The sequence below is a fragment of the Canis lupus genome, chromosome 26 (genome assembly GCF_003254725.2).
Source record: "Canis lupus dingo isolate Sandy chromosome 26, ASM325472v2, whole genome shotgun sequence".
NCBI classification, from domain to species: Eukaryota; Metazoa; Chordata; class Mammalia; order Carnivora; family Canidae; genus Canis; species Canis lupus.
In genome coordinates this window covers 13,770,272-13,788,968 of record NC_064268.1, presented here as the reverse complement: position 1 = coordinate 13,788,968, position 18,697 = coordinate 13,770,272, and the positions used below count along the sequence as shown (strand labels likewise).

The window sequence follows — 18,697 nt, the reverse complement described above, 5'->3', positions numbered from 1 at the left end:
GTACTGACCAGAAGGAGGAATGAAGGAGGCTTCTGGGAGCTGGAAATGTTTTATATCTGTGCTGCCCAATACAGTGGCCACTTGTCACACGGCTACTGAGCATTTTAAGTGTGGCTAAATCCAGATTGAGATGTACTGAAAGTATAAAATACACAGGGATCGTCCAAGACTTAAGAGAAAGAGCTCATTAAAATTTTTGTACTGATTACCTGTTGAAATACTACTACTTTGGACACACCGGGTAAAAGAAAATACGCGATTAGATTAATGTCACCTGCTCCTTCTTGTTTAACGTGACTGCTGGGACATGTGAAGTTATCTAGGCGGCTTGCATTACATTCCTATTGAAGAGCGCCGAGATCTTGGAACATATGGACATACATATACATGTTTTACATATAGATACATGCATATGCAAAAATTCGTCGAGCCTGTACATTTATAATTAGATCATTTTACAGCATGTAAGTTGTACCTCAATACCAAAAAAATAAATAAATAATAATTAAAAAAAAAAAAAAAAAGCCAAGAGCCGGGCAAGCCAGGATGGATGGAGACGAGAACGCGGCAGGTGGGGGGCGGGGCCGGCGGCCGCTCGTTACCCGGCAACGGGCGCTGCCGGTGACGTCACCGGCCGGTGGCAGCCATTAATCCCCCTCCGGGCGGCGCGGGCCGGCCCGGCCGCCTGCCTCCTCCTCCTCCTCCCCCGGGCCCGGATGAGATCACCGCGGCGGGCGGCCGGCTGTCCCCGCGCTCCCAACAAATCGACTCCTCGGCGAGCGCCGGCATCTCATGATCTCATGGCCCCGCGGGACGGCGCCGGCCGATGAGGTCACAGCCCCGCGCCCCCGGCCGCCCCGCTCTGCGCGCCGCGGGCTCCGGGGTCCCCGGGGTCTCCGCGCGCCCCGCGCCGGCCGCTCGCTGACCTCTGCGGACAAAGGAGGTCGCTGTCGGCGAGGGGCAAAGCCGCCTTCTCGGTTCCGGCAGCCCCGCCGCGGGCACGTGCCAGCCGCCCCGGGAGGAGGGAGCGGGCGGCGGGCGGCAGGGGTCTCCTGCGTCTGCGCCCCGCCCGGCGCGGGCTCCGCGGCTCAGCGCGCTCAGGGAGCTGCCCCGAGCCCCCGGCTGGGAACGCACCGAGCAAGGCCTCGAACCCCGGCCGCTCCCTTTCCCTGCACCTCTGTCCCGGTTCCTGCTCCACTGGGCCCGGCGGCGACGGCCTCGCGTGCTGGCTGCCCACGGCCTAGGGGACAGCTTGTATTACAGGTCACTGTTCCACGTGACAAACCCACGGCGCAGCACCGTAAGGGCTGGTGTGCATCTCTGCAAGGGGAGAGGACTGGCCGCAGAGCTGGGAGGTGGTCCAGGAGCGCAGCCTTTGTATCACTCTTCGTCACCTTCTCCAGAGGAGGAGGAGGACTTCCTGTTGTCAGCGCTACAAACCTTCTTCTCTCCTCTCTCCCACCCACAGGGTCAGCCATCAGCCGCGGAGGGGCCAATGAGACTCAGAAACCTTCACAACTCACTTGCCAGCAGCAGGTTCAACATCACGCACTGCTCACTAACAGCTGCTCAGCAGATCTCAGCAACCTGCATTGCCATGGCTGACAGGGAGGAGGGCGAATGACACTGCCCCCGCGCCGAGCCAGACACCGAGTCGGAGCTTATTACCAAGGGCAGAGCTGTTGGAGGGTACTTTCCAGCTCCATTTTGCAGATGAGAAAACTGAATTTACTTGAACCAAACTCGGATGCCAAAGAAGTACAAGTCTCACTTTCAATGCCATTTGTGCAGAGGAAGCCCTTCTCGTTTCCCTAAATGAGTCTCCCATGAATTATTTTCTGCCTAGTGCTTATCACAATTTGAAGTTTTGCATGTTTGCATGTTTATTTAATGATGAGCTCCCCAACCAAACAAAAGCAGGGACCCGTTTCATTCATGGCATTCCTATACCTACACAGTGCCCGTCATACAGTAGATACTTAATATTCTTGGTGTGAACTCAAAGAATTCGTGGCTCAAGCTGGTAGGCAGTGCTGATTTTCAGATCCAGGTTTGTTTGAGTAGAAAGCCTGGGCTTGTTGCGTTCTCTCTAGGAAGTCCAAGGTTCTTGGTACAAGGACTTTATTCACTGTAAAGTTCCTCAGGTGCTCACTCAGAGCCTATTAATTCTAAGTTTATTACAGGATCAACAAACTTAATGTTCGGGTCTTCCGACCAGCAGCATCCTTGCTTGGTAACAGGAGAGAATAGAGGAGAAATTCGTAGGAAGTATGAAAGACAGTAGGGTTATACGTAATAGCTCAGCAAGAAAGGACACAAGAAGCCACACATAAAGGCAACAAGGGAAGGGTCACTGCAAAACTAAGTGGTTTCTTACAAGCAAAGGAAGGGAGGGAGATGGATGGAACCCAGGATGCGCACACAGGGAGTTTCTAAGGTGCTATTAATTTTCTACTTTTTAAACACAATTATTTGTTATTTTTTTGTACCTTATATGTGTTATTTTTTAAAAAGCCACACGCAGAGGGCACCTGGGTTGGGCTCAGTGGTTGAGTGTCTGCTTTTGGCTCAGGTCGTGATCAGGGTCCTGGGATTGAGTCCTGCATCGGGCTCCCCACAGGGAGTCTGCTTCTCCCTCTGCCGATATCTGCCTCTGCGTGTCTCTCTCATGAATAAATAAATAAAATCTTTAAAAAAAAAACCACACAAGCAGAAAATTTGCCCACTCTTTAAACCAACTGTAACAATTTCATGAGCCAGGGGACAAATCAGTACCCTTATCTACAGATGGGGATACTCAGCTCTGTTACAGAGAAGTTCATCATTTTGCCTAAGATCCCGGAGCTAGTAAGGGGCAGACTGATGTCAAATCTGTCTGATGTCAGCATGGACACTTACCCACCATCACATCTTGGACACTCGATATTAAAAGACCAGAGCTAGTCAAAATGTCTGTTGTCACTTTCTCCCTCACATCCCCAATTTCCTAAAAAAAGTCCTCTCTCTACTCTTCTGGCTTCTATGCCCAGGATGAGGTGGAGGCCAGAAAGCATGCCAAAGGCTAGGCTAGGTCTCTGGTGCTGTGGCCCCAGGGGCCGGCTGACAGAGTCCTTGGGGCCTGCCGCTGGCCCCACAGGAGTCACTAGACTGGGAGGAGAGCTCTGCCCCTCAACTGTAGCAGGCATGCACCCAATTTCATTGGTTGTGGTTCCCTTGATTTAAGAGCTTCGGACCCATGAACAGGAAAGGCTTAGGCCACGTGTCCCAGCAACATGCACATCACGAGCCTCCTTACAAACAGGGCCTTGCTCCCTGGGACCCAAGAGAGGCCCAATTATAAGGTGTTGATGATTAAGCCTGAAGTGGCCTGGGATCCTGTTAGCTGCAGAAAGGCGGTCTCTTCCCTCTGTCTCAGTCCCAGGTGGATGGACGTGCTTATCTGTCCCCATGTCAGCTACAGTCTTAGGCACAAATGCTCTGGCCACAACTGCCTGAGCCTGCCTGCCTCCTAAAGCACTGGGCATCAGGTGGAAGGAAGAGAGACAGGCAGAGATGGGCAGAAGATGCCTCCTTCCTGGCTGTCTAGAGCCCATGACCTGGAACTAGATGGACATGAGCCCCAGTTGCAAGTCTGTCCTTTAGCTGGGAGGTGACTTTGCCCAAAGGTGACATCACCTCTCTGGACCTCAGTTTCCTTATATCTTCAAAGGGTATGGGGAGGGTGGTGGTGGGGTGATAGGTTTAATAGTGGGCCCCACTACTATTCTACTATAGAACCACATTCTATACCTTGGAACCTGTGATGGTATCTTGCAAGGCAAAAGGAATTTTGTGTCTGTGCAGATGTGATTCAGTTAAGGATTTTGAGAAGAGAGATCACTCAGAATTATTGGGGTGGGGGGAGAGACAATGTCATCGCAAAGATCCCTGTCAGAGGGAGGCAGGAGGGTCAGAGTGAAGGGAGCAGAGGTTGGATAGATGTGCTCCGAAGGCAGAGGAAAGGGGTCAAAGTCAAGGAATGCAGGCAGCCTCTCCAAGTGGACAAGGCAAGGAAACCGATTCTCCCCTAGAACCTCCACAAGGAACCGCTCTGCCAACGCTTGACTTTAAGACTGCTTTTGGATTTGTAACCTCCAGAACTGTAAGATAATAAATTTGTTTTAAGCCACTAAATTGACTTAAAATTGTTACAGTAGCAATAGGAAACTAATACAGGGAAGAAATTGTTCCCACCATCACAAGGACAGTGTCAGGGTGGGATGTGCAGATTGTTTTTAAGGTCTCTCCCTGAAGGGCTGGCTCTATGGCAGGATGGGAGGAAGCCAGGATGCAGGCCAGGGCTGGGACAGGGAAGAGGCCTCTGGTGTTGTAGTCCCCTGTCACCTCTGGGACTGTATCTACCACCAGGACCAGTTACATAACTTGTAATGTCCAGTGGAAACTGAAAAATGTGGAGCCTCTTAAAAAATCATTTAGAATTTCAAGACAGCGGCAGCTGATCATTAAACCAGGCATGGGCCCTTTTGCACAGGCTGCATGTCCATGAAGTGGGCCCTGCCCCCACCCACCACTGCTCCGGCCACACTGACCTGTTACTCCTTGAGCTTGCCAAGCATGCTTCAACCCCAGAGCCTTTGCACATGCTATTTCCCTTGCCTGGAACACTCTTCTCCAGATGTATGCATGTACACTCCCCTTGCTTCTTTCAAATCTTTGCATGAATGTCCACTTCTTAGTGAGGCCTTCCCAGACCATCCTATTTAAAACAGCGGCGCCTGCCACTGCATTCCATTTTATTTTTCTCTACCTCACATACCGCTTATTTATCTCAGCATCTCATTCACATCAGTACCTTGAAAGCAGATACTGTGTCTTGTTCATTGCTGAGTCTCTAGAACCTAGCACAAAAATACTTTTTGAATGAATGGATGGATGGATGTAAAGAGAGTAGAGCCTGGGTGGCTCAGTCAGTTAAGTGTCTGCCTTAGGCTCAGGTCATGATCCCAGGGTCCTGCGATTGAGCCCTGCATCGGACTCTCTGCTCAGCCGGGAGCCTACTTCTCCCTCTCCTCCCTACTTGTGCTGTTACTATCTCTGTCTCTCTCTCTCAAATCAATAAATAAAATCTTAGAGAGAAAGAGAAAGAGTAGGATCATGCTTGGCATGGAGTAAGTACACTGTGACTGGTTTCTGCGCTGTTGCAGTGGCAACATTATCATCATTTCCTCCTAGGGAATGTGGAATGGGGGGGGGGGGAGTCATGCCTTCTAGGGCCCCCTCTCCTCTGCTACTCTGTTTCTTCACTAAATAATAAACTGTGACTACCACTTACTGAGCTGCAGTGATTAGAAAGCTTCACTCACAGGCATGATCTTGTTTAATCTTCATATCAGTATGATTATTATCCCCACTTTACAGATGACAAAGCTGAGGCTTAGAGCCTCACCGAAGGTCCCATGGCTAATAAATGGAGCGACTGAGATGGAACCTGCTTGTCTGACTCCCAGTAGACCCTCTCCACTGACTGCACACAGCCTGCTTCAGAGCAAATGTGCCTTTGCCACAATCACAATTAATTACATAGTTCATCCTCTGTGTTTTGAGTGCCATGCACTATGCACCAGGCCAGGGAGAAAAATGAAACATATGAGACCTAGCTTCTGCTCTTACCAGGCTTGGAGGTTTTTTTCCGGGGTGGGTTGGGGGAGACAAGCCAGCAATCAGAGCATCATATGATGCACACAGAAGTAACCCAGGGACTGTGGGGGCACATGGGTGAGTCACCGAGCCCACCTGGGGCCAGCTTAGGCCCAGGCCTCCTGGGGGAAGTGAGATGTTAACACAGGCCTGTGAGCAGTTAGAGGTCAGCCAGATGGGGTTGAGGTCAAGAGGACAGTGTTCTCAGCACAGGGAACAGGAATTGCAAAGGTCTGGAAGTGACATAAGGGGGGAGGGACCAAGACAACTTCAAAGCAGGCAAGTGATGGGTGGGATGTTAGGCCAGAAAGAGACAAAGGCCAGGCACGCAGTCAAAAAGACTTTCCTAAAGGAGGGTAATTGAGTGGGTAAAAATTAGAGAGGAAGACAAACCATGAGAGACTCCTTTTTCTGGGAAACAAACATAGGGTTGCAGAAGGGGAGGGGGGTGGGAGGATGGGGTAACTGGGTAACAGGCTTTAAGGAGGGATATGATGAGATGAGCACTGGGTATTACACTATATGTTGGCAAACTGAATTTAAATAAAAAAACAAACACACATACACAAAGACTCCCTTGCCTCTGAGAGGCTGCAAGATTATGAATAAAGTGCTGAAATCCTGGGGATGATGGTCTCCTCCTCTTAAAACAGGAACAGCCCTAGACCTGGAAGCCTGGCTGCAGAAAATCCCTGCCTCACCTAGTGCAGGGACACGTGTGTTTTCAGTAATGCCAAGCCTCAGGGGCCTGCAGCAAGCCAATCAAGGCCAAGCCGACCAGGAACCAGAGAGCACGCCCCTCCTCTCTGCCACCATCTTGCTGCCCCTGCACACCTCTGCTGCTGTCGTTCAGCACATATTTATAGAGGGCTGTGATGAGCCAGGGACCCTGAATATGCACACAGTAAGGGAATACGTCTCTGCATTCCAGGGGTCCACTCTTTCTGTCCTGTCCCTGTTCTTTGGTGTGTGTCTCTCCCCTACCTTTGTCAGCCCCCTGAAGGCAAGAATGGTCTTATCCTCACAGCAAAGATTTAGCAGGGGCTGCAAACTCTCTGCTAAGCCTCCCTAATTCATGATTTTATGTGCTCCTCACCGGGCTCCTCCTCTAGGCAGGTAATATTATCTACTAGTCCTCTATACAGATGTGGCTCGGTGGAAGCCTGAAGCTGTGAGCCTGCTCACCTAGTGGCAAAGCCAAATTCAAACCCAGGCTGCCCCAAGATCCTGTCCAGGGCTGGGCACAAATAGGTAACTAGGAAGTGTAACCCTTCCTTCTTTCTTTCTCTCCCTCCCTCCCTCCTTCCTTCCTTGGGCCATTCTGACCTTGGCATTTCTGAGCCCTGAGGAGAAGAGTCAGAGGTCAGCCAAGTTTTAATGGGTTCTGAGCCTCTGATCAACCTCCAATCTCCAACCTCCTGCTGAGTCTTGACCTGTGAGGGTCATGAGGGAAGACATGCAAAAAGAAAAGCATATACACACATTGAGCATCTACTACCTATCAAAAATTGCCGAAGGCAAATTTCACCTGTTTTATTTAAAATTTACTTTCTAGCTCACCTCATATCTTCCCTAAAGCCCTTCGAGGTAAACAGAATGATCTCCTTTCTCACAGACGAGGAAACTGAGGCACAGAGCGGGCAGGTGACTGGCCAGAGGGCGCTACCCACAGTAATGTCAGAACCAGGGTTCAAATTTGGATCTGCCTGCCTCCAGAGCTCACTCTAGGATCTTTTTGGACAAGCCGAGGGTTGAGAAATGTAAGCAAGCTGTGGGCTCCCTTGGGCTAAATCTGTTCCAAGTCCCTTCTTTCTCCCCAGGGAAGGAGGAGCATCTGGGTGCAAAGTGAGGGCAGGACAGCCCCAACCACAGCACTGGAAGCCCAACAGTGGGAAACCTGTAGCCCACCGCACTTCTGCAGGCCTCCACCTGGAGGGCGGACGTGAAGTGGACGCCTCCGAGGCCACCACAGGGAGCTGGCTGCCTCCCTGATTATTTAGCTGGAGAAGAGCAAAATAATCACCACTTAGATGGCTAATTAATCCTTGCAGCACCCCAGAGTCAGTAGGGGTGGCCACCACATAGCTGTAATGTTGCCGGGAAAGGCAGAGTAGGGACGTGGGCCTCCCTGCCTGGCCCTGTGTACTCACACCAACCATTTGCATGCTCCCAGCTATTTGTCTGAGAGTCACTGCACACCTGCCATGTGTCACTGGGTCTAAGCACGAGAACGGCAGATTTCCTCTCTGCCCTCCTGGAACTTAGAGCCCAGTGGGGAAGATGTTCTACAGTTACCAGGAAAAATGCACACGCCAAACTGGTTCCTACTTCCCTGCCATGGCTCTGTCCGGCCCCTCTCCCTGGCATGTTCTGTTGGCTTGGCCTGGCCTGGTTAACTCCCACACATCTTAAAAACTCAATTCTGAGGTCCTCCTATGTAGGAGGACTTTGCTAGGCACTGGTCTGAGTGCTCCTTCTGTTTCCCAAGAGGGCTCTGTGGTCACTGCTTCCCTGCCTACCGACCCATCAGACCATGAGGTTTGAGCTCGAAAGTCCTGGGTCACCATGGCTCCCATGTCCAGCACTTGGTCAATCTGTAGAATGAATATATGAGATGGTCAATCATGTGACCCGGTAACCTGTGGTTCCCCCACCTGTACAACAAGAGTGTCCTTCTGGGTCTAATGTCTGTGAACAACCTCCAAGAGACTGGAGGGGCCTCTGGGATGTCCAAACTGGCATTACTCGTCACAATTGACCCCTACTAAAGTCATAAGCAGGCCAAAGCCTCATGCATCCCTCCTGCATCAGCCAAAATGGCTGGTGTATCCATCCTGGTTCTCTGTACCTGCAAGGAGCTGAAGCTGCTTTGGGCCAAAGCCAACAGGGACTTTGGAGGGATTGTGGCTTACCTCGGGCTTCAGAGGCGCACTGGAGCGCCTCACGGTCCAAGCAGAAGGACCCTCCCCTTGACTGCCAACTTGCACATACGAATGGATCACCTGGGGATCTGGTTAGGATGCAGACTGCCCCAGGTGTTGAATGAATGCACTCAGCTCCCAGGTAACTCAGTTCCTCGGGTAGGGCTCCAGATGGACCCTGCTTGGGCCAGGTGTCTGTGCAGGATTTTCAGCAATGGACAGGTGGGTGGGTGGGTGGGTGGGGAATAGAGGGACACCAGGAACAGCCACAGCCCTGGTCCCCATTCCTGTGTATCCACTTTTTCCCCAGGTGGGCCCTGGGCTGGGGCGGCCACACTGGGGCGGGTGGTGGTGGTGGGGTATTGACTGCAGCTGGGGCAGAGCCGGGCCAGCTCCCTACACAGTGACCGTCTGAACTGGTGAAACGTATCATCTTTCAACCTGGAAAGTGATTTCCAGAGGCCCCGGTGCAGGGGGCCGGGGTGGGGGTGGGGGGGAGCCAAGTGGCAGGAGAGTTTAAATAGCAGCTGTGTTCCTAATTTCCCCAGGAGGAGGCCTGGCCGCCCCTCCTCCGTGCTGAGTGTTTGCCATTAAAAACAAACAGTATCATTTGGTTCAATATAAAATGAATTAAGGGAAATTAAACTGCGGGGGCCATGTGGCAAGCCTTGTCCTCCATTGTCTGAAGCCGTTTTTCATCTTCCCCAGTGAGGAACAACAGCTTGGGGGGTGTGGAGCAAAGCAGGACTAGATACATAAATAAATACTACCCCCCACCCCCACCCCACTGCCTTCCGGCATGAGGGGTTTGGGAAATCTCAGGTGGCTGCCCTGTCCCTCCTGTGTCCCCTGGCAGCAGAATGTAGCCTTTGAGAGTCTCCCAGGGAACAGGGTGAGGGAAAAAAAACAAAGCACAACAAGAACAACAGAAAACGAGGTGTAGGCCCCTGAGACTGAGCTGGGCGGTCGGGGTGGCAGAGGGGGTAGATCATGGACCAGACGCGGCTGGGGGTAGGGGGTGTGGTACCTGGATTACTGGGGAGCCATTCCCACCAGTCAGCCACCTCGCTGTACCATTTGTGTTGGGGGGAATGGAGTTAGGAAGGTGAGGCACAGGGAATGATGGGCAGAGAGGGCTGTGTGATGCTTAAGACTGGGGGTTCTGGAATGAGACAGCCAAGTTCAAATCTGCCCCCCCACCACCACTTACCAGCTGTATGACCCTTAGCAAGTCACTTACGCTCTCTGCACCTCATCTGCAAATGGGGGCTAGAGGAGTATCAACCTCAGCAGGTTGTTGTGGGGATCAGTTCATGTTTACAAGGCTCTTAAAACAATATTGGGCAAATTACTTACTATTATGTACTATGATATTTAATATATTCTGATGGTTGGCCCTTGGGGCATTTCCCTTGGCACCTGGAAGACCTCGCCTTAAGTCATAGCTCTGCCACAGGCTTACTGTGTGACCCTGGGTAAGTGAACACAAACTTGCTGAGCCTCATCTGCAAACCAGGGATTCTCATGCTGGGACACAGACTGCTAGTGCATCCCCATGTCCATTCTCCTCTTCTTCCTTTAAAATCAGAAGCCTGGGGGCACCTGCATGGCTCAGTGGGTTAAGTGTTTGCCTTCAGTTCAGGTCATGATCCCAGGGTCCTGGGATGGAGCCCCATGTTGGGCTCCCTGCTCAGCAAAAAGCATGCTTCTCCCTCTCCTCTGCCCCTACTCCACCCCACTCGTGCTCACTCTCACTCAGATAAATAAAATCTTTTTAAAAAATAAAATCAGAAGCCTGATTTTTTGTTTGGTCCCTTGGCACCCAGCTAAGAAGATGCTCCCAGCTTCCCAGGCAGTGACTGTGACTGGTAGCCAATGAGATGTCAGTGAAAGTGACGGGAATTATTTCTGGAAGTCACTCACAAAGTGACAGGGATACTAATGACCGTCGATGCAAAAATCCTAAGTAACATAGTGGCATGCACGAACCAGAAGCATATCAGAGGATACTACATCAGGTGCAAGTGGGTTCATTCCAGCAATGCGAGGCTTAAGAGGAAACCTGATGATGCAGGTTTTTCACTGTAATAGATCTAAGGAGGAAAATCATTGTTCAAGTTCAATGACCAGTTTTTATCTTAAAAATTTCAATAAACTGGCCTAGGTAGATATTTCCTTGATGTGATAAAACATTGGCCTCAGCCCCCAAATCAGCATCTCGTTAAATAAGGAACAGCAATAGTTCGTTTCAAATTTGACTTAGGATCTAGCATCCAGTTATGCAACCAGACTAATTTAGGGCTTGCTACCAGAGGTATTGTGTAAATGTGATCAGCATCTACAATCAGTCAACTTTAAGTAAATGAGATAATGCCTTGATAACCTGGGTGGACCTCATTCAATCACCTGAAAGGCCACAGAACTCTGCAAATGCCTAGAAATTTCCATTTTCTTTACATGGAGGAACTAAAGTTAAAGGCTTCATCTATGTTCCAACAGTGATTGGTTGGGGCTGTCTGGGTTGCTGCATTGAGATGATCCTGGGTGAAACAGGGCTGTGATAAATTAGTGATACCTGACACAGGCTGGTAAGTGGGTGCTTTCAGACTGTTTGCTATCTCAGGCTTCAATACTTCAGGGAGGAGTAGGCACCTAAGCTACAGTCTTTAGGCAGAGCAAAGAAAGAACAAATCCTAGGGGCGACTGTGGTGCTAAGAAGCCTTGTAAGCCACTTGTTGCTTTAGAGTAAAATTAAAAATTAGCCTGGCAATTTCAAATAGTCAAGTCCTTAATAATGACATTTAGCCAAACTCACTTCTGTTGGTTTCTAGCAGAGCCTCTGGCCGTATTTCACGCCTTGGGGTCTTCTATTTCCTGAAGTGGCTGTCTGCTGTAGACTACTGAGTTCCCCCTTAGACACAGCTTTCTTACAAAGGCCAAACTATGAGGAATTAGGAATGTTAATAGTTTCAAACTCCTGATCAGGGTTAGCTAACTTTTTCTTAAAGGGCCAGACATTAAATCTTAGATTTTGTGGGCCATACAGACTCTATTTCCACTACTCAACTCTGTCTTTACAGCATGAAAGAAGCCAAAGACAATGCTTAAATGCACAAGCGTGGCTATGTTCTAGTAAAACTTTATCAAATAAGCACTAGGTCTACAGGTTGGGATCTGCCAACTCTGAACTAGATTTTGTAGCATATTATGCTCCTCAATAAAAGGATTCCATGGTTAAAAGTTGGGGAAATGTCAAACTAAGTGAAATGAATTTCTTGACTGCAGGACTTCTCAGAGCCTCCACTATGTTAATGTGCAAGCAGGGTAGGGGGTGGGATTTATGGTTTGGAGGAGGAGACAATGGTCTAGATAATTACCAAGCGGTGCCTCTGTGCTGGGAGGAGGGGCTGTGGGAAAATGAATGAAAGAAATGAGCATTGTCTTAAGGGGAGGGGGGTGGAGTGACATTTAAGTTGAGTCCTGGAGAATCACAGAATCAATGTGTCAAAGAGTACTAAGCAATTCACAACTATCTAAGGTATCCTTAGAGGAATCTCTATGAAAATCCTTAATAAATCTAAACTGGGGACGCCTGGGTGGCTCAGCAGTTGAGTATCTGCCTTTGGCTCAGGTCATGATCCTGGGATCCTGGGATCAAGTCCCTCATCAGGCTCCCTGCAGGAAACCTACTTCCCCCTCTGCCTATGTCTCTGTCTCTCTGTGTCTCTCATGAATAAATAAATAAAATCTTAAAAAGAAAATTTAAACTGTTTCCACATTACAAAAATCCAGCTGATCCCCATCTCCCCAAAAGCTAACTTTTATATATTGCGTGCCATAAGATATGCAACAGAATGCCCACAACACCCTTTGAGGTAGTATATTGTGCATCCCCCCCCTAAATGTCCCACCTTGACCCTCAGGACTCTACTAGAATGAGCTATCTCAACTGGAGTCTGTTACTTTTTTTTAATTTTTATTTATTTATGATAGTCCCAGAGAGAGAGAGAGGGCAGAGACACAGGCAGAGGGAGAAGCAGGCTCCATGCACCGGGAGCCTGATGTGGGATTCGATCCCGGGTCTCCAGGATCGCGTCCTGGGCCAAAGGCAGGCGCCAAACCGCTGCGCCACCCAGCGATCCCTGGAGTCTGTTATATTATAGATTTGACAGATGTAATGAAGGTTACAGATCAGTGGACTCTGAGTCCATCAAAAGGGAGACTATCTGGGTGGGTCTAATCCAATCACTCAAGCCCTTAAAATGCAGAAGGGGAAGAAGTCAGGAAAATATGAAGCAGGAGGAGGAATCCACAGCCCATTTCTAGCTTGAAGTGGAGAAGCCCCAGGAAAGGACAGAGAGTGGTCTCTGGGTGCTCAGAGTGACCCCTGGTTGACACCCAGGAAAATGGGGTCTTTAGTCCTACAACCACACAGAAATAAACTCTGCCAACAACCTGAATAAGTCTGGAAGTAGGTTCCCCTCCAGCACGTCCAGATAGGAGCCCAGCCTGACCAACACTTTGATTTTGACCTTGCGAGACCCTATGCAGAGAACATGGTCAAGTCCAAGCCTGGCTTCTGACCTACAAAACTGTGAACTAATAAATGGGTGTTGTTTTAAGCTTCTAAGTTGGTGGTAATTTGCTAGGCACTAATTGAATAATAGTGGTAGGCCCTATTATTATCTTATTTTATAGATGAGGAAAGGTGAACAAGCAGAGGCGAAGTTGCAGGGTCCCACAACTACTAAGTGACAGTGGATTTCCCAAACAGAATTTGAATGCAAGCGGTCTGGTTTTTAACCATTAGGCTGTGTATCTGTGTGAAATGATCTCAAACAAGTGAGGTGGAAGCTGCATGTAGAACATTATTGTTTGATTAAACAATAATAAAATCAAATATAAAGCTGAGTGGGATAAGGGTACACGTGCGTTTGCTTGAATATGTATACAACAGCTATAAAAGATCCAGGGAGGGGATCCCTGGGTGGCTCAGCAATTTAGCACCTGCCTTTGGCCCAGGGTTTGATTCTGGAGTCCCGGGATCGAGTCCCACATCAGGCTCCCTGCATGAAGCCTGCTTCTCCCTCTGCTTGTGTCTCTGCCTCTCTCTCTCTCTCTCTGTGTCTCTCATGAATAAATAAATAAAATCTTAAAAAAAAAAAAAAGATCCAGGGATAATTATGACCTCTTTGGGGGGCAAAACAGGTGCGTGGGGGCAGGTGAAGGAAAGGGATTTTTTTCCTTTCCAAAAAACATATGCTGCTTTTGGTGTTTTAACTTCTGAATCCTGTGACTCTATAACCTATTTAAAAAAAATAATAGGGATGCCTGGGTGGCTCAGTGGTTGAGCATCTGCCTTCAGCTCAGAGTGATCCCAGGGTTCTGGGATCGAGTCCTGCATTGCGTTCCCCATAGGGATCCTAATTCTCCCTCTGCCTATGGCTCTGCCTGTTTGTGTCTCTATGAATAAATAAAATCTTTAATAATAATAAAGTATCCTCAATAACTAGGGGGATGGCATAAAGTTGGGACACACAGAATGAATGCAAAAGCACTCTCAAGAGAGGACATAAGTGTGGGGAAACCGGTGTGTGGATGTATTAGTTTTCCAGGGCTGCCATCACAAAGTGCCCAGACCGAGTGGCTTGAGCAACAGACATTTATTTTCTCTCAGTTCTGGAGGCCGGAAGTCTGAGATTGAGGTGTCAGCAAGGTTGGTTTCTTCTGAGGCCTCTCTCCTTGGCTTGCAGATGCCTGCCTCCTCCCTGTGTCATTACGTGGTCTTCCCTGTGTGTGTGTGTGTGTGTGTGTGTATAAATTTCCCCTTTTATAAGGACACCAGTAGGATTAGGGCTCACCTAAAGACTTCATTTCAAATTAACTGCCTGTTTAAAGGATATTTCTCCAAAAAGTTGTGTTCTGAGATACCAGGGGTTAGAACTTCAACATATGAATTTGGGGCAGGGGGACACAATTCAGCCTGTAACAGTAGGGGAGTTGACTCAGGATCATAAAACACATTTAACCTAGGGTTTCTTGACCTTGGCACTGCTGACACTTTGGATCATTCTCAGTGGTGGGGCACTGGCCTGTGCACATAGGATGTTTAGCAGCATCCTTGGCCTCTATCCACTAAAAACCAATAGCAATCCCTCCCAACCCCATTGTGGCAACCAATGATGTCTCCAGAAATTGCCAAAGGTCACTCCTCACCCCACTAGTTGGGAACCACTAGTTTAACCCCTTCTAGCATCCCCAGTACAGGACTCTGGGGCAAATGCATCTGGCCCTGGGAGAAGTTCTGCACTTTTATACACAAAATGATGTGCCATAAGGACTGGAGCATAGGCCTAGGCCATCCAGATCTGCCCTAGGGTAAACAGATATCTGCTCAGGAGGGCAGGGCAGAGAGGTGAATGCCTGACCTCCAGAAGGGGAGGGAGACACACTCAATGGGAAATCACTCTGAAAGTAAAAGTGCTGGGTTCAGGACCCAGAAAATAGAGGGATTTTCACAGTCTGAAAAGCCTCATGAATCCTCTCTGCTCTCACATCAGAGAAAACTACCTTTCCTAACTTTTGTCTGCTCTCCCTCTCCTGCCCTGTACTTGGAGGCGAGCTGGTGAGGCTGGCATCTCATGGAGTCTCACTCAACAGGAAGATCGGGTTAAGATGATTTTGGACTTAGGAAGGGCTTCCTCTTTCCTATTTTTTTTTAAGATTTTATTTATTTATTCAGGAGAGACACACAGAAAGAGGGAGAAGCAGGTTCCCTGTGGGGAGTCTGATTGGGACTCGATCCCAGGACCCCAGAATCATGACCTGAGCCGAAAGCAGAAACTCAACCAATGAGCCACTCAGGTGTAGCCTCTTCCCTATTCTTACAGCAAAGACAGAAAGTTAATCAAATGCTGGGTTCTTTGGAGAAAACACTTAAGCGAAGCCTTCCCTTGTTTTCAGTTGTGGTTGATTCTAGTAACTACCCAGCAAGCTAGGTACATGGCCTTCTACCTTCTGAGAACCTAAGAGGCTGAGAACCTCAAGATGACCACTTTAGGGATGAGGAACCTGAGATGTCCAAAGAGTGAGGTCACTTGCTCAAGGTCATGTAAGGAATACATCAAGGTGCCAGAGTTTGAATGAGGTTTTGCTCAAGGCCAGGGTCTTCTATTCTGTGGAGCCACCTCCTCTTACTAGAGCTGGAGAACTCTTAGACAAATACCAGCTTTTGTTTCCCTCTACCTGAGAAATGGGAAGAATGACAGCTGCCTGCTACCCATACCATTGGAAGGTTGAATAAACCCTGTCCTCAGAATGTTCCAGAACAGTGATGTCCAACAAATGTTCTGGGATGACGGAAATGTTCTATATCTGTGCTGCCCAAAATGGTAGCCTCCAGCCATGGCTGGCTACCGAGTGCTGAAAACATGGCCAGGCAATTAGGGAATGGGATTTTATTTTATTTTATTTTATTTTATTTTTTTTGGGAATGGGATTTTAAATTTAACTGATTTAAATGTAAATAGTTACATGTGGTGGAACCTGGCTGGCTCAGTTTGTGGGGCATGCAGCTCTTGATCTTGGGGTTTTTTTTTTTTTTTTTTTTTTTTTAATTTTTATTTATTTATGATAGTCACAGAGAGAGAGAGAGAGAGGCAGAGACACAGGCAGAGGGAGAAGCAGGCTCCATGCACCGGGAGCCCGATGTGGGATTCGATCCCGGGTCTCCAGGATCGCGCCCTGGGCCAAAGGCAGGCGCCAAACCGCTGCGCCACCCAGGGATCCCTGATCTTGGGGTTTTAAGTCTGAACCCAACATTGCGTTTGGAGATTACTTAAAAATAAAATCTCTATTTAAAAAAATAAATAAAACAAATAGTCACATGTTGCATGTGGCTGCCATACTGGCCAATGCAGCTCTAGAATTCTGGATGAAGAGTATTTCATTTTAATAAAAAGAAGGAGCACTGCGTACAAGCCAGATTTTTTGTTCTTTCTACTTAATAGTAGGAGTTAGAGATGCATGTTTCAAGAACAAGATTTTTGCTCTTTTAACTAGGTCTGGATTAGGTTAATATAAAAACTGGTTTCATACTTATTTTTATATTCTCAGGGTATAGGATCGCCCACGTCAGTCCACAGGTCCTAAATAATGTTGTGGGGTGGGCTGGGGAGGGAAGAATGTGGCCAAGAATCCTATGTTCCCAAGGAAGGAAATAAAATAGGGGTGTGGTAATACAGGTTGAGGACAACCATTTTCAGCAGGGTGGCCAGGGATATGACACGGTCTCAGAATAAGTGACCCTGGAACAATGGAGCAAGACTTGAATGATGGAAAGGAGATAGCCATGGGGACAGAGGGAAGAAAACTTCCCAGAGGGAGGAAACAGTAAATGCAAAGAGCCTGAGAAGGAAGGTGCTGGGTGCATCGGGGAGACCCTGAGGCCACTGGTGGTGGATCCAGAGTGAGCAAGGGAGACAGTCACTGGTGATAAGGTCATATAGTTGGATAGGAGCCAGATCCAGCAAAGCTAAGACATATGGGTCATATAAGTTATCTGGATTTATAATGACAAGTGGGTGTCTAGACATGCAGCCAGTGTGATGGTTTAGGGTTAAGGTTGCCAACCAGTGGTTGCCAACCTTAACCCCATCCCCATTTTGGCTGGCCAATGAGCAAAGCTCTCCTGGGAGGCCCAGGTGTGAGAAGATTCCTGACAGGCATTCCAGTGTCTGGAGGCACCTGGGAATTGGTGGCTCACCCAGCCTCACACGTCAGGGACCACAGAGCCATCAAGCAAATCCAAATGCCAAAAGCCCTTCCAGTATAACGATTATCATATTAAAAACCAACCCACCCTCTCAGTGGATGGCATGGAGGCACAGGACAGAGCATCTGTGCTGTGTGCCATTAGGGGTCCCTGACAGATGTGCTCTTCCCCCTCCCTCCCACCTCCCCAGCTGCAAATGAAGACCCGTCCTTTTCTTCTGCCCAGACAAGGATTGATGAGGATTCGGAAGAGCACTCAGACAGGCAAGGAAAGGCTGTGAACCTTTTCCAAGCCTGCAATTTATCTTGAAGAGACTATTCACATCACTTTTTACAGGCTGGATTATGCTCTGACCTGGCACATTAATCTCGCCGAATAAAATAATAATAATCAGAAAAAGGGAGCTGGACAGTTGCCAGGGAGGCATTAATAATTGTCACCCATACCTTGGCGGCACAGGGAAAGGGTGTCAGGTCCCATCCCCACCCCCTTGCCCCCAGAAGTGCCTGCAAGAGGGGGAAGGGAGTGAAGGAGCCATAGTCTGAACTTGGGGGAATTTTGTATACATGGTGGGGACCCCTCTCCTTAATCAACACTGAGCAATTTCACAAACCAAACCAGGGAATGTACATAGGAGGGAATCTGGCCCTAGTAACTCAGACCAAGGATTCTGGAGTCAGACTCCCTGAATTCAAATCCCTGCTCGGCCACTTACAAGCTGTGTGGTCTTGGGCTATCTCCTGAATCTCTCACTTTGATTGTTTTCTCCTCTGGAGAACATGGATAAAGGCAGTACCTGTTGGAATGTAAAACGGTATAGCCACTGTGGAAAACAATATGGCGGTTCTTCAAAAAGTCAAGAATTATCCCATGACCCAGCAATTCCACTCCTAGGTATGTACCCAGAAAAAATGTGTTCAAACAGATGCTTGTTAACAAAACATAACAAAAAACAGATACTTGTACACAAATGGTTGGAATAGCACTTTCACAATAGCTGAACAGTGTCCATCAAACCCAAATATAAATGGGTGAATGGGTAAATAAATGGTGGTGTTCCCACGCAATAGAATGTGATTCAGTCATAAGAAGGAAAGAGGTCCTGACACCAGCTACAATGCAGATGAACCCTGAAAGCATTATGTATAGGAGAAGAAGCCAGGCACAGGTTCCACTTATTTGAAATGTCCAGAAGAGGCAAATCCAGATTAGTAGTAGTTGCCAGAGGCTAGGGGTGCATGAGGTGGAGTGACTGTGAGCGAAGTGGGGAAGGCTCCATTTGGGGTGATGAAAATGTCTTAGAACT

General features: G+C 48.6%; 1 protein-coding gene and 1 long non-coding RNA gene across 12 annotated transcripts in view; one reads left to right on the top strand and one right to left on the bottom strand.

Annotated features, from left to right (window-relative positions):
• Nucleotides 1-18,697, bottom strand: part of RNFT2 (ring finger protein, transmembrane 2) — a 98,869-nt gene that overhangs the window by 57,624 nt on the left and 22,548 nt on the right. Inside the window, exon 9 of one of the 11 annotated variants that reach the window (XM_049102098.1) lies at nt 1,866-2,661. The exons of the other annotated variants lie outside the window; for them this stretch is intronic. Within the exon in view, the coding sequence (XP_048958055.1) occupies nt 2,569-2,661 (93 nt within the window). The 3' untranslated portion in view covers nt 1,866-2,568. Of the gene's footprint in view, nt 1-1,865; nt 2,662-18,697 lie in introns of those variants that run through there. 11 annotated transcript variants of the gene reach the window in all.
• LOC112676624 (uncharacterized) lies at nt 633-1,872 on the top strand. Its single transcript, XR_004809347.2, has 2 exons — nt 633-831; nt 1,469-1,872. It is a non-coding gene; the product is annotated as an uncharacterized LOC112676624 (long non-coding RNA).